Genomic DNA, 13,436 nt, shown 5'->3' with positions numbered 1-13,436 from the left:
TTCTCAGATCTGACCCACTGTTGCTTTTTGTTTTATTTCAGTATTTATCATATACAGTATTGAGGTTTCATTTTCTATTTCTCCTCTCCCTTCATTTTTTTTAAACAAAAAGATTCAGCTCTCAATTGTACAGAGGAAAGGTCTAAATGTTGACAATAAAAGAGATAACAAAACACAATGGTAAGAAGGTAAAGAGGGGGAGGAGGGAGAGAAGAAGAAGAAGAAGAAGAAGAAGAAGAAGAAGAAGAAGAAGAAGAAGAAGAAGAAGAAGAAGAAGAAGAAGAAGAAGAAGAAGAAGAAGAAGAAGAAGAAGAAGAAGAAGAAGAAAAAGAATGAAAAGGATATCATAAAGAGATTAAAACCATGCATACCGCACTACTCCTCTGTTTTTGCTGCAAAAACAAAAGAATAATAAAGAAAACAATGATAGTAAAACACTCGCATTCGCAATACAAACCTATGATGATAACTTTTGGAAACCACACACAACATACACAGTTTGAAACACATCAACGCATATCCCACACACACACACACACACACACACACACACACAGACAAAAAAAAAAAAAGAAAAAAAAAGAAGAAACCATTAAAAAAAAAAAATTAAAAATAAAAACAAAAACAAACAAAACAAACTTTGGCGGCTTTCATAACAACATTGTGAAATAGCATCAAGACAGTATACAATTGATAAAATATAAAATTAAACATATCAAATTGGTCCCTCAGCTGGTAATTCTTTTAAGGCCTCAAAAATAACAATCAAGTCAAAAAAAATATAAACGGGGATAAAAACAAATTTGACCAGAAGATTTACATATTGATTTTGATTGGTCTAGTATATTCACTTATTTCAAGCCTCTACTATGTTTCATGTTTAACCCATTAACAGCGAGACTGAATTTCTTTCAAAATTATAATTTCTCTCATTGTTGTATTTTAGACTTTACAATTCCCACAAGGAGGACAGCAGTGGCAGCAATGGGACATTGCTATCACAGGTCTCTTGCTGTAAAAGGGTAAGACAACTGTGACAGATATTGACAGAGTATAGTACGGGGAGCGGAGTACCCGAGTGGTTAAGACATTGCACTGTAATCTGGAAGGTCCCGGGTTCGAGCCCTGCTTCAGGTACTTTCGTTTTTTTTCGTTGGGCAAGATTTTTAACCCCCATTTTGCTCACTTGGACGACAGGGGTGATTCCTGTTGAAATCAGACATCCTGTTTGATGGACTATCTATATCCCTTCATGGAATGCTTAGGCGATGGGATCTTATGCTTATGGTGCGGAAGGGTGTAATTTTTAATAATAGTACAAATAAAATACCTAATAGTATAATATGGAAACATGTCACATGTGGCTTGCTGATAAAAAAAAGAGAAGTATTGTGCTGTGCATTAAGCATGTTGCCCCCGTGGAATACACTGTAAATAATAAATAAATACAATTACTTTCATAAATAACAATCTCAGGACAAAATCTTAGTGTATAACTTGAAAAAACAAACCAAACTGAGATAACCAGGCATCAGCCGCAGTTCAGTGCTGCAAAGCGAGTAACAGGGGCTAAATTTCTTGTACAAGACTGACATGAGGTGCCGACACTTTAGAAAAAAAGACCTTTATAATTTGGGCCCCCTTTTATTTTTTAAAACTGCTGTTTTCATTATCTGTTTTTTGTTGTTGTTTTTTTAATGTTCACAGTAATTGGGATCCAACTCAGGCTTCAAAGATTTCTTCAGAAAAAAAGTAAAGTTTACTGTTGCATCTAGATAAAAAGCCAAAGAACATGATTTGAAAGGAATTCAGTCTCTCCATAAACTGGTTTCACAATGTTAGAACTAATAATAATAGTTCTGATAGAAAGGTAAAGAGATCTTGTCAGTTCTATCAATTTTTAAAATTATCTTTTAAAATCTGAATTTCATCTCATTTCAAAGCATAGAAGTGTAATATAAAAGAAAAACAAACAAAAAACCAATACAAAAAAAAAAAAATTGAGCTTTTATAAAGAGCAGTATCCACTAAACATGTTCAAAGCGCTTGACAAAGAAGACATACAATGTTATTGCTTTGATTACTTTTACTTTTTTGTTGTTTTTTTCTTGTCAAAACTGAATTGGCGAAAATTAGAAATCTTCCATTTAATTTATGAAAAACAAAACAATACTCGTTTTTGACCGATGTTGTGAGGTGAAATGTTAGGCAAACAGTACAACCATGACGTGTGTTGTATAAATTAGCACTAAGCCCAGTACACATACCAGGCAAAAAGGACAAAATAAGGATCATATAATAAAAGGTCTTGTTTAAAAAATATCATATGACAAGAGTTAGCCAGTGAACTGTGTTTTGACATCATTGGACTCAATTGTTGAAGTAACATGATCTAAAAACTAGAATGAAATTTGATCATAACTACACTCCACATAATATATAATATTGATTTCAGTTAGCTTGCTTATAATCTAAGAAGCGATATAAGAAACTAAATCACATTGCAAACTGCTTACCATTATGATTTAAATACAAATAGATATAGAATTACATACTTCTTAACTTTAAATTTAAATGCACATTTGCAATGATAACAAATTAATCATACACTAATAGCAAATGACCCTAATTCTAAAAAACAGAAAGATAAGGGGGAAAAAAGGAATAATTCCTCAGTATTATTTCTTAATCAAAGAAACCTGCCTAACATGAGCAGTAAATGAGCTACATTGAAAAAAACAAAACTGAAGATACAAGCCTTGCATTTGACAACATTGAAAAACATACCTACTATTTCATCAATTCTGGTCAATATGTGAAAATTTCCGTTTGCTAATTCAAAACAGTCTTAGACCAAATATTTTTGTACCAAATTATTATTAAACTCATTCGAGACTTTTCAAAAATTGCAGCAAAAAAACCCACAAAAAACAGCATGACAAAACCTCTGCTATATTCAACGCAATTAGAACATTACTAAAACTTGACTCAGGTATAAATTGGGTACCCAGCCATGGGCCAGAACTGGTGCTACACAAAAGGTTGTTATTGTAATAATAATCATAATATTTAGAAATTAGAAGAGTTGTAGCTGTCTTAAGCTTTTATTTCCATTTAATCATGACAAATGACCGAGAAAAAAATTGAGAGACTGGCACCATTGAATAGTAGTAGAATAAGCTCCTCACAGTGATGAACAGCTGTGAACGAAATTGTGTCTAACCTTTTTCAGCACTTTGAGAAGCTGTTCAAGCTAATTTTTGGATACAAGGCCCACAGTTATTGGATCTTTCTTTTAAGTTAACCAAAAAAGAAGCTGACGAAAACTAAATTCTTTAAAAGAGATTAATACTATACAGTGTGTCTTTTTTATCACTGCCTCGAAAATATATTGTGTTAGTGTTTTAATACCAAAAAAAAAAATTAATTAAAAAACACGTTTATTAAGTAATTTGCACTGTATAAAATCAAAGCAGAATTTCAGTTCCAATGTGGTCGTTTGGGGGAATGAAATAAAGCATGGTGAAGCACAATAAGCACAAAAATCTCTTTTTTTTTTAGGTGTTTATATTCATATATTTCTCTATATAGAGAGAGAACCCTGAACAAAACCCTCAAATCTAAATACAAATATTATATATATATATACCCTTGGCGTTTTTAACAACCCACGAATGTTTGCAAAGCCCATCATTTGTCTTACTTAAACAACATTCCGCAAATAATAATAATAACAATTGTTAGTAAAATGCCAGAAACATAATAAACAACGAAATTTAAAAAAATAAATAAATAAAGAAACACAAAAAGGTGACTCTGGCATGGAAGTAGGCTTAGAATAACAAAAACATTAAGCATACAAATTTCACTTGTGGACGTCCAGATACACACACACACACACACACACACACACACACACACACACACACACACACACAAACCTAAAAACATAATATTATCATTCATCATCAATCTTCTTCTTCTTACCCTCCTCATCATTATTATTATTATTATTATTATTATTATTATTATTATTATTATTATTATTATCATTATTATTATGATTATTATTATTATTATATTATTATTATGATTATTATTATTATTATTATTATTATTATTATTATTATTATCAATATCATCATATAAATAGATTATTCCTGTATTTACTTGGAGTAGAAGCTAAAGTAAAATTGCCCCTTAGGGATAAATAAAAAATAAAATTTTGTCTACTTATTTAAAAACAAAGGAGAAAAAAGATGGACTTATTGCGGAAATTAGCATATGCACATATAGTTATCATCATATGCCAGCCAATTTACGAAATAGCATTATGAATGGCTGAGAAAATTTAAAAAATCTGCTTGTGACACTTCTTTAAAAAAAGGGAATTCCTGTATTTCTGCACTCGTTTAGACAACAAAAAATGTCTACACATCCAAAAATACAAAATCTTGAATTATGTTTATTTAATGCATAACTTTTGTGCAAGTATCTTGTCTGTGGCACTTTAGATTTTTGATCGGTTATCAATCCAGGTTCTGAAACTTTTACTGATGGTGACCTAATGATGCTGCAAGCACCATAAAACCCCTTTAACCCCCCCCCCCCCCCCCCCCCCCACTCAAAAAAAAAAAAAAAAAAAAAAAAAAAAAAAAAAAAAAAAAACCCAAAAAAAACAAACTTATGCTTCTAGTAATAAAAAAACATGAAATTTAGACTCACAAACACACAAGAAAATTATTTCAGAAACAAGGCAGATCGCAAACAAAACATATAACTACTAAATGTATATAACAGATACCATATTACAAGGACAAAATAACTGGAAGAAATAAAGAAATAAAGTTTTTAAATTTAAAAAAAAACAATAAATAAACAAAAATAAAAAAAATAGCAGTTTGATATGAACTTTCATGTGAGAATGTTTTTTTTTTTTTTTTTGTGTTTTGTTTTTTTTTATTTTCACTCTTTTCTTTAAGACAGGCTCATTTAACTAAACTAAGCTTTCAAAATGTTGCAGATTAAGCAAGGTATACTTATACTCAAGAACGCCCTCTTCCTATGGCAAAAAAGTCTGAATTTTTTTTTATACCTTAGGTGTACGAATAACTGTAATCATAGTAATAGTGAAACCCTATCAACAACGAAATATTAACTTCTGAATTCACACACATTATGTTGGTATAATAATGTAAAAGAGAAAAGTGGTAAAATACCAAAATCATAAAAGTAAAAAAAGACTATATCAAGAGATAAAATACATAATCCTGGATGGTTTTTCCCCCCAATAATGACAATCTTTACAGCCCTCCAATCAACTAATTCTTTTCTTTGTGTCATCAGCGGATAAAAGACAGTCCTAACACTTTTAGCCTCAGTCAAATTATGTTTCTCCGACATTACTCTCTCCCTCTCTCTCTCTCTTTGTTCTCTATCCAAATTTTTATCCATTTTATTTTTGGGCCTGATACATTTTGAGGGACATTTTTGTCCCGTTGCTGATCTGAAAAAAAAACCCCGGAGAGCTGGAAACATTTTTTAAGTCGGATTTCTGGCTTACGCCCCAGAAAGGGTAAACCGGATACATTAAATAGCAAAGATTTCCCACCAACAAGTGCAGATATCAATCGACAAATTTTCGTTATTTTGATGTTGTATCTGTCTGAAAAAAAAAAAAAATTAATGACCTACACACAGAAGTATAGCCATAGAACCAGGGAATGTCACATGTAATGGTGAACCCAAAAATTTCTATAGATTAAAACATTTTTTGCCCTTTTTATTCTCTAGACACACAATCTGAAATCTGAAAGAAGAAAAATTCTCATAGGTCCTCGACCTCGTTTGATAGGTGGGGGTGGGGGAGCACAAAACTTAAGACAAATCAACAACAGCAATAGCATCAACAAAAACTAACACTGAAAAAATATATCACTATAAATACAATTAATTATTTGTTAATTCATCCTGAGGAAATCAATACATAGAAATAAAAAGAAAAATGGATTAGGGGGAGGGAAGGGGAGGAAGGATGGACAACAAAGGAAAACACATAAATACAAATACAATAAAAAATGACATTGATGCAAGATCAGAGCCTTACAGAAAAAGGCAATGAAATAAAATCGTATATAGTGAAACAAATGAAACAAAAAAAAACAACAACATATTCTCTCAGATCAATAAAAACTCAATTATCAAAATCGAAAACAAACACACATATATATATGATAAAACAGGAAAACTGTGTAGTTCTAAGTTTTGCACCAAAAAAATGTAATCATTTGTGGATGATAGCACTGTTTTTAAAAAAAAATATTTTGTCTCTGAAACCACCACGATTAATGTAACAGTTATATCATTCTCAACAGTACATAATCTAATTTCATCAAAATTCAAAGGCAAAAGAGTTGTTGCAGAAAATTCAATGAACCGAAAAAATCAAACAAAGAAGTGTAGCCAGCAGCAGTGAAAAGTGTGACAAGAGCCATATGTGCTCTAAAAAACAAATTAAAAAAAACAAAGACAGCATACAACATTTCTACTTAACACTCAGAATCATTCATGCTGACAAACAAAACCTTTTCAAATTTATAAAAAATTTAAATTAAAATAAATAAATAAAACACACACACACACACACACGAAAATACATCAAAACAGTATTTATTAGTAATCTACTAGAACCAATAGGTTCAAAGACAACAAATTCAAATCCAAAGTACATAAAAACCTGATATTGATGCAAACATTACATGATGACAACACTGCTTGTTAAGCATAACTAAATCGCTAAAAGAACTTTACCTTACTATCCCTTCTGACGTGGCGGGCACAGACAAGGCAACAGGAATGGACATCTGGCTATGCTGATTCAGGACGGACATGTTGCGGTAGATTTCTACCTCACTACGCGGAGCATTAACCATGGCACATCCGAGGTAGGTCACTCCGTGGAAAACAGTGCAATCCCCACTAGGAATTGATGGAAGAGAGGAAGAGCGACCTCGGTCTATGGGGAAGAGGGGATGCGGGTTGGAGAGACAAAATGTAACATGATGATGTAAGTTTTTTAAAAAAATATGGTAACTTAGTGGGGGGGGGGGGGGGGGAAATGTTTAAATTAAAATATGAGTTTAAGAATCAATGTGTCCACATGTTTTTTTTTTTGTTTTTTTTTTCTTCTTTATGGTGAATGTTTACATTCCTTTGAGGAAATTTTTATATGAGCGATAAGAGCCACTCCAGGAAACAAGATATGAATAGCCTCTCGAACATTACCCATATCAAACACTAATTTTGAAAAGGATTTTGGGATCACTTTTGACAAACATTTAAGGTTTGATTTGCATATTAATGACTGTATTAACAGAGCTAATAGAATGATGGGTATAATCTTCAGAAGTTTTGTTAGTCTAGTATTTTTTATAAATTTGTACAAATCTCTCGTACGGCCTATCCTTGAATGTGGCAATTGCATTTGGAGTCCAATATACAAAAGGCAATCTATTTGTATTGAAAATGTCCAAAGAATGGCAACAAAAAAGGTTAAATGCCATTGACGGCCTTTTATATCATGACAGATTACAGTATTTGGACTTACCTAGTCTTAAGTATGGTAGAATTTCGGGAGACATACAATTGTAAATATTAGTCCATCATGAGGTTGACTTGGGATACCTCTGATTTCTTTTCATTTTTGAGTACCAGAGGAGACCGGTTTAAAATCTTTATTGTCAGATACAAAATTAGCATAAAAGGGGAAATAATTTTGTCCACAGAAATGTAAAACTTTGGAACCGTATTGAGTATGAAGCAAAAAATGCTTCTTCTGTAGATGGATTCAAGCTTGCTAAAGAAATAATCTATTCCAGATTTAATTATGATTAAATTTAAATACACAGGGTATTCAAAGGTTGGCCTAAATAACCCTTTTCAGGATATGATTTGATATGAAATGATAAAATAATAAAATTGCTCGAAGACAATGGTTCAACTCACCAGTTTTAACATTTTCATCCTCATTTGAGGTATCAGGGTAGTTCTCCAAGATAGAATTGGTGCTGAGAACATTCACTGATTGGCTGCTAGGAATCACATGATCACAGGATTCTCCCTCCACTGATGCTGCTGTGGTTGCACTGCTGGTATCACCACCAGCATTACCACTGCCTTCCTCAGTCATTGTTTTAGTGGTACAACTATTACTACTGTCGGGGATCTCCATATCTGTAGCGCTGGCTATCTCCTCACTAATGTCGGCCACGTTGGCTGGTACTTTAAGTTTAGGCTCTCCGTTGATAACGACAAATTCTTCGCTGGTTGATGATGTGACGGAATCACGACTCACAGCATCATCCATTCTGAACTCTTATAGTACCTCCATCCCTCTGACCTGGTGGGGGAAAAAAAATAATCATAGAATAATGTAGAAGAACCTGGGGTTTCATATAGAAGCTCAATGGTCAAAAAACACTTGTCTCAAAATGCTAACTGATTCATTTATTATAATCTGTAATTATTTAACTCATATGATCTAGGTAAAGAAAATTGCAAAACAACATCTGTAGACCTATGGCCCAAAAAAAAAGTGGAGGGCAAAAGGCCGTCCCAAAAGATCATTTCTGGATGAAATCAATAGCTGGACTGTGACAACACGAATTTAACAGACTGATACAAGACTGGGAAGAATGGCAAGCCATTTCCAGTCAATCTCTTATGGGATGACACATGAGAGAGAGAGAGAGAGAGAGAGAGATAGAGAGAGAGAGAGAGAGAGAGAGAGAGAGAGAGAGAGAGTGAGAGAGAGGGGGAGAGAGACTCTTATTCATTTGTCCACCCAACAGTGATTGTGAGTCAGTGGTTGATCTGTTTGATCTGGTAAAAAACACTTTGTACTGGGTTCCCACTCACTGAGCAAAAAAGATGTCGAAGTTTTCGGACAAAAGATAACAAATTTTCCAAGAGAAACAATATAAGAGGAAATCTTAACCCAACCACGTCAATGGAAGTCGCCAAAATAATTTGAAAATCTTTCACGGAGCGTATGACGCCTAAGTTTTAAGTCAGTATGCTTATATAAAGGGCAAAATGATAAAAACATTGTGCCAATATAATCGTACATTTTACAGATCTGTTAACTTACAATCACCTATAAATGAGTCGGTCTTTAACAAATTACAGAACACCATCGGAGATTCCTATAAAAAAAATTAAAGTAACAATGACTTAATGAATTAGCAAGGAAAACAAAAGTAACAAAGGTGACAAGGTCAGCAGAGCAATTATTACTGAAAAGATTTTTGTTTATTATTAAATCTTTATTTTTCCTTTTTTTAAAAATATTCCAAGAGTTTTCCAAGAGTCATAGTTTTTCATGTACTAAATTTTAAAAACAAAATTCCAAGAGGAGCATAAATCCCGTTTGTAAAAGACAAAAGGGTGACGAACGAAACAACGCTATTATCTATAAATATAATTCTAAAGAGACCAGAATAAACCCAGCATAAAGGTCATAATAGGCCGTGAAGAGCCCTCTAAATTCCAGAGGGGGTCCTGGCAGCTCACTTGGTGGAGCACTTGCGTAACCCTCTAGTGTTCAGATTATTTTTGGGGGAGAAGACAATGAATTCCCTATATGGCCATGTCAATCATGCAGACACCCTTTGATGTCTGAAGTGGCATTTTCATTTTTTACGGTCACTCATGGCTAAACTCCGCCCAGAAGCGATTTCATAGGTCCGTCCATCACCAAATTTCAAACTTTTGTTCTCGTGAGTTCTAAGTTTCTTGATCAAAGAACGATTGGCTACTGAGCATCTTGTCCCTTCAACGATTTGTCGTTCTGACAGCTCACATGTCAGCTGTCAACAATGCATTGAGTCATCACTGAAACACTGGAAGACGGGTCATCGGATAGTTGCGTCACAATATTGACTTGAATAAATATAATAATAAATAAATTATCCAGACACGGTTAATAGGTAAAAAAGCCAAATTATGTTCTAGTTACATTTGAAACAAACAAAGTATATCACTGATCTTGTCTCATTGAGATATAAAGAATGATATAAAAATCAAGAAAATCGGCCGATAAATAAAAAAAAGTTGCTAAAAAAAGCTAAAATAAACAAAAGCTATTTTAAAAATCAAATTTATTCGTAAAACAGTTAGTTGGTTTTCAACCAATTTTTCTGAAATAAGGAGCAATGTTCTTCTTTTTTCAAGCTCATTTCAGCAATGTAACTTTCAAATTCCTCAGAATTATATTTTTTACTTTTAGATTTTAGCTTTTAGACCTACTCAAAAAGGTGTTATATTCCTTGCATAACAATAGCGTAATACATCGATGGTGAGAAGCGACTTTGTTTCGGCCCGCCGGTTAGATAGCCTGTGATTGGTCGAAGACTTTGAGATGCTTGATTCACAATTCTACATGAATGGACAGTGGCGGTAGATCAAAGAGGTGTAACATATTTGTTTACCAACTATTTTTCTTGGTGCTAAAATTACAAAGTAATAATTTTGCATCAGAAAAAATGACTCTGAAGTTCCTATCTCTTTATTACAATAAAATTGATACCACGAATGACAAAATCACCCCACAAATAAGGGAGTTATAAATTATTCATAATATTTTTTAAAGTTTACAATAATTGTCATCAAAGTCATTTTTCATCACCAAAGTCTTAATTTTTTTCCGATTTTTACCAAACAAAGTGCAATGTCAATGATTTTCACCTGCAAATAAAATAGGATCCAAATCGCAATTTCTACAATATATTTTATTTTCTGTCGGCAAATTTATAAAAATCAAAGCTGAAAACATCCTGCCTGTCATTTCCTTCACAACGATTGGATTTTACTTACTGAGGCCAGTCTTGACTACCCCGCCCATGAATATTATACCATTGTCGGTTTTTGTCGGGTTGAATCTTAAAAGAGTTAACATGCAACTGGACCCGGGTGCAGTCGAGATTGTTTTCTGACTCTCTGTCCACCCAGCAGTGATTGGGTAGCTAGGTCAGTCAGATCTGGTGGAACATTGTGAGGACTGGCGTCCTATCCAAAGGATAATTAGCAATTGCTTTTGTTTCATGCTATGGTAATTAGGATAAACTCCGGAAGCATGATTAAATTTAAATTGCATCCATATATCCGGTTTGATCAAATCCTTCAATTGTTGAAGTAAAGAATTGTCATCTGTTATGTCAAGACAAATCCCTCACACATTGTCTCAGTATTCTAATATAGTACCTGTGTGGGCAGTTTAAACCAACACATTTTTTTTTTTAAAAAAGGTATTTATGATTCATTAAGTCTAAGGCAGAACTTGCTTTATTTAAATGAAATAAAATTAAAATTGAAAATTCAATGAATATATACCAGGAGGATTGGATTAACTATAAAGACTGTGGTTATTCGGACTCGAGTCTGAATAGTCTCCCATGGCTATTTGGACTCAAACTCCAAGACACATGTGCAATCAAAAAGTTATTCAGACTGAAGTTTGAATATCCTAGTCTTTCGTGGCAATACAGATGGGTTTTTCTTTTTTCTTTTGTTTTTGCTTATCTTTTTAAAATTTCAATTTATTGTAATTTTAATTTTTGACAATTCCATAAAATTGATGCAAATGAAAATAACAATAACGGTACAGATATTTATTTTTGTTTGTTTGTTGCTTTAGGTCTCTTCCAACACAATTGAGGTTATATGAGAGACCGCTGAAACAAAAAAACAAGCAATCTAACACTAACAAAAATAGTACAAATGTAAATCAAAATCATAACCTAAAGATATCATAAGCTAAATTATAAATAACCAAGAACAAACAGTCAAACAGGCAGAAAATTTACAGAAAAAAAAATATCCCCTGTCAAAAATACAATCACAAACCAAAGAAGCAGGATAGGCTAGTAAAGAGAAGAAGAAACGACATCACTATCGGATCGTACACCCATGCGAACATCATAGGTATACGATTCAAGGGTGATGCTCCCATCCAACCACCCGCACGGTACAGATAGAACGAAGTTGACGTCACTCAGGTCTTTGTTATTGTTTTTTTTTTTTTTTTTTTTTTTTTTTCGCCATCTATGTTTATGAGTTGATCTCACTAAACTGTATTAACCAGAGTATAAACGTTCAAGGTTACACACAGTTTTGTGTGTTGGTCCATTATATTTCCGGATGACACTGTTGTGAGTTTCTTACCCAAGTGCACAGCATCTATAGTTACTATCATCAACAGGTAGTCTAAACCAGCTTTATTTGGCGAGAAAGACAAAATCATTGATCAATTGAAAGTCCATGAGAAATTTTTTTTAAACGAGTTATTAAAACCCTTCAAAATATCAAAAATGAACAAAAGTCAGTTAAAGTAACTGGTTGAAAGGAAAAGCTTTTCTAACTTTACACAATGTCCAAATAAAATCAGGAATTAGAGACAACAATCCTTCTAAAGTCCTAGCTGAGTCAGTCTGATTTGGCCAAATCTTTGTTTGAACTCTTCTTCTGCCTCTATCAGTCACACTCTTTGCCAACTGCCCCTTCTGTATTCCCATGTGTTTGCGCACGCCCATTGGAGTTAAGTCCGAATAGCCACGGGAGACTCAAGTCCAAATTGCCACTTCGAACTCTAAATCCCCAATGTACTGACTAACCATTGACATTTGAGAAAGTAAATGATGACTCACCACATGATCAATTTGATCAATAATAAACTAACAATAACAAACAAAGAAAGGAGCACTAGTACTAAGTAATATAATACTAATTATGTATGCTAAGTAATATAATTGTTTTAGTCCGTTGACATGCAAGAAAGACGATAAATTAATTCAATCCTATTTAAGAATCAAAGTAGTGAGAAATGAGAAAGTCAAGTGTTCTTCTTTTAGTAGTGTTATGCTCTGCTGACTCTGGGAAGCAAAAGAAGAAGAACACATGACACATGTTGTTGCCTTCAACTTTAAATTTAAAATGCAAACAATGATGATGATGATGATGATGATAATAATAATAAATCTCTCGCTTCTCTCGAACTTAACAATCTACTGGAGATATTAATATTACTCTAGATACTCTCTATCCGTCTTCTCTGTCACTGTCAACTCTACTGAACTTGATTGTTGATGTCGTTCCCGGCTTGGAGAATCATTGGAAATAAATCCAATTATCTTTTCATGTAAACGCACAATCCACTCAAAACCTTAACTTGCAATATCGTTTTCACAACGGCTTTAATTTAATCTGAGTGCATGAGTCAGTATGAGTATGAGGAACAACAACAAAAAGCAAAATAAACACACGTCCAACAAACTGACTGAGGCCTCAGCTGACGGAACTAAGAATTTTTTCCACACACACCCCATTTTGAATCAACCAAAAGGAACAAGATTCCATTGTTGATTCAGTTAACAATAACCAAA

General features: G+C 33.2%; 1 protein-coding gene across 2 annotated transcripts in view; it reads right to left on the bottom strand.

Annotated features, from left to right (window-relative positions):
* LOC144979873 (rab GTPase-activating protein 1-like) overlaps positions 1–13,436 on the bottom strand; it is a 38,880-nt gene that overhangs the window by 25,304 nt on the left and 140 nt on the right. The window contains exons 2-4 of one of the 2 annotated variants that reach the window (XM_078927105.1): positions 8,005–8,398; positions 6,811–7,015; positions 372–392 (exon numbers count right to left, since the gene is read on the bottom strand). In XM_078927105.1, the coding sequence (XP_078783231.1) occupies positions 372–392; positions 6,811–7,015; positions 8,005–8,365 (587 nt within the window). In that variant the 5' untranslated portion in view covers positions 8,366–8,398. The remainder of the gene's footprint in view (positions 1–371; positions 393–6,810; positions 7,016–8,004; positions 8,399–13,436) is intronic. The other variant, XM_078927106.1, reaches the window with a different exon arrangement.

The sequence above is a fragment of the Berghia stephanieae genome, chromosome 9 (assembly GCF_034508935.2).
Source record: "Berghia stephanieae isolate SIO BIC M18660-M18661 chromosome 9, UCSD_Bste_1.3, whole genome shotgun sequence".
In the NCBI taxonomy this organism is placed as follows: Eukaryota; Metazoa; Mollusca; class Gastropoda; order Nudibranchia; family Aeolidiidae; genus Berghia; species Berghia stephanieae.
Note: the sequence above shows the minus strand (reverse complement) of the source record. Positions and strands in the feature narration are given on the sequence as shown.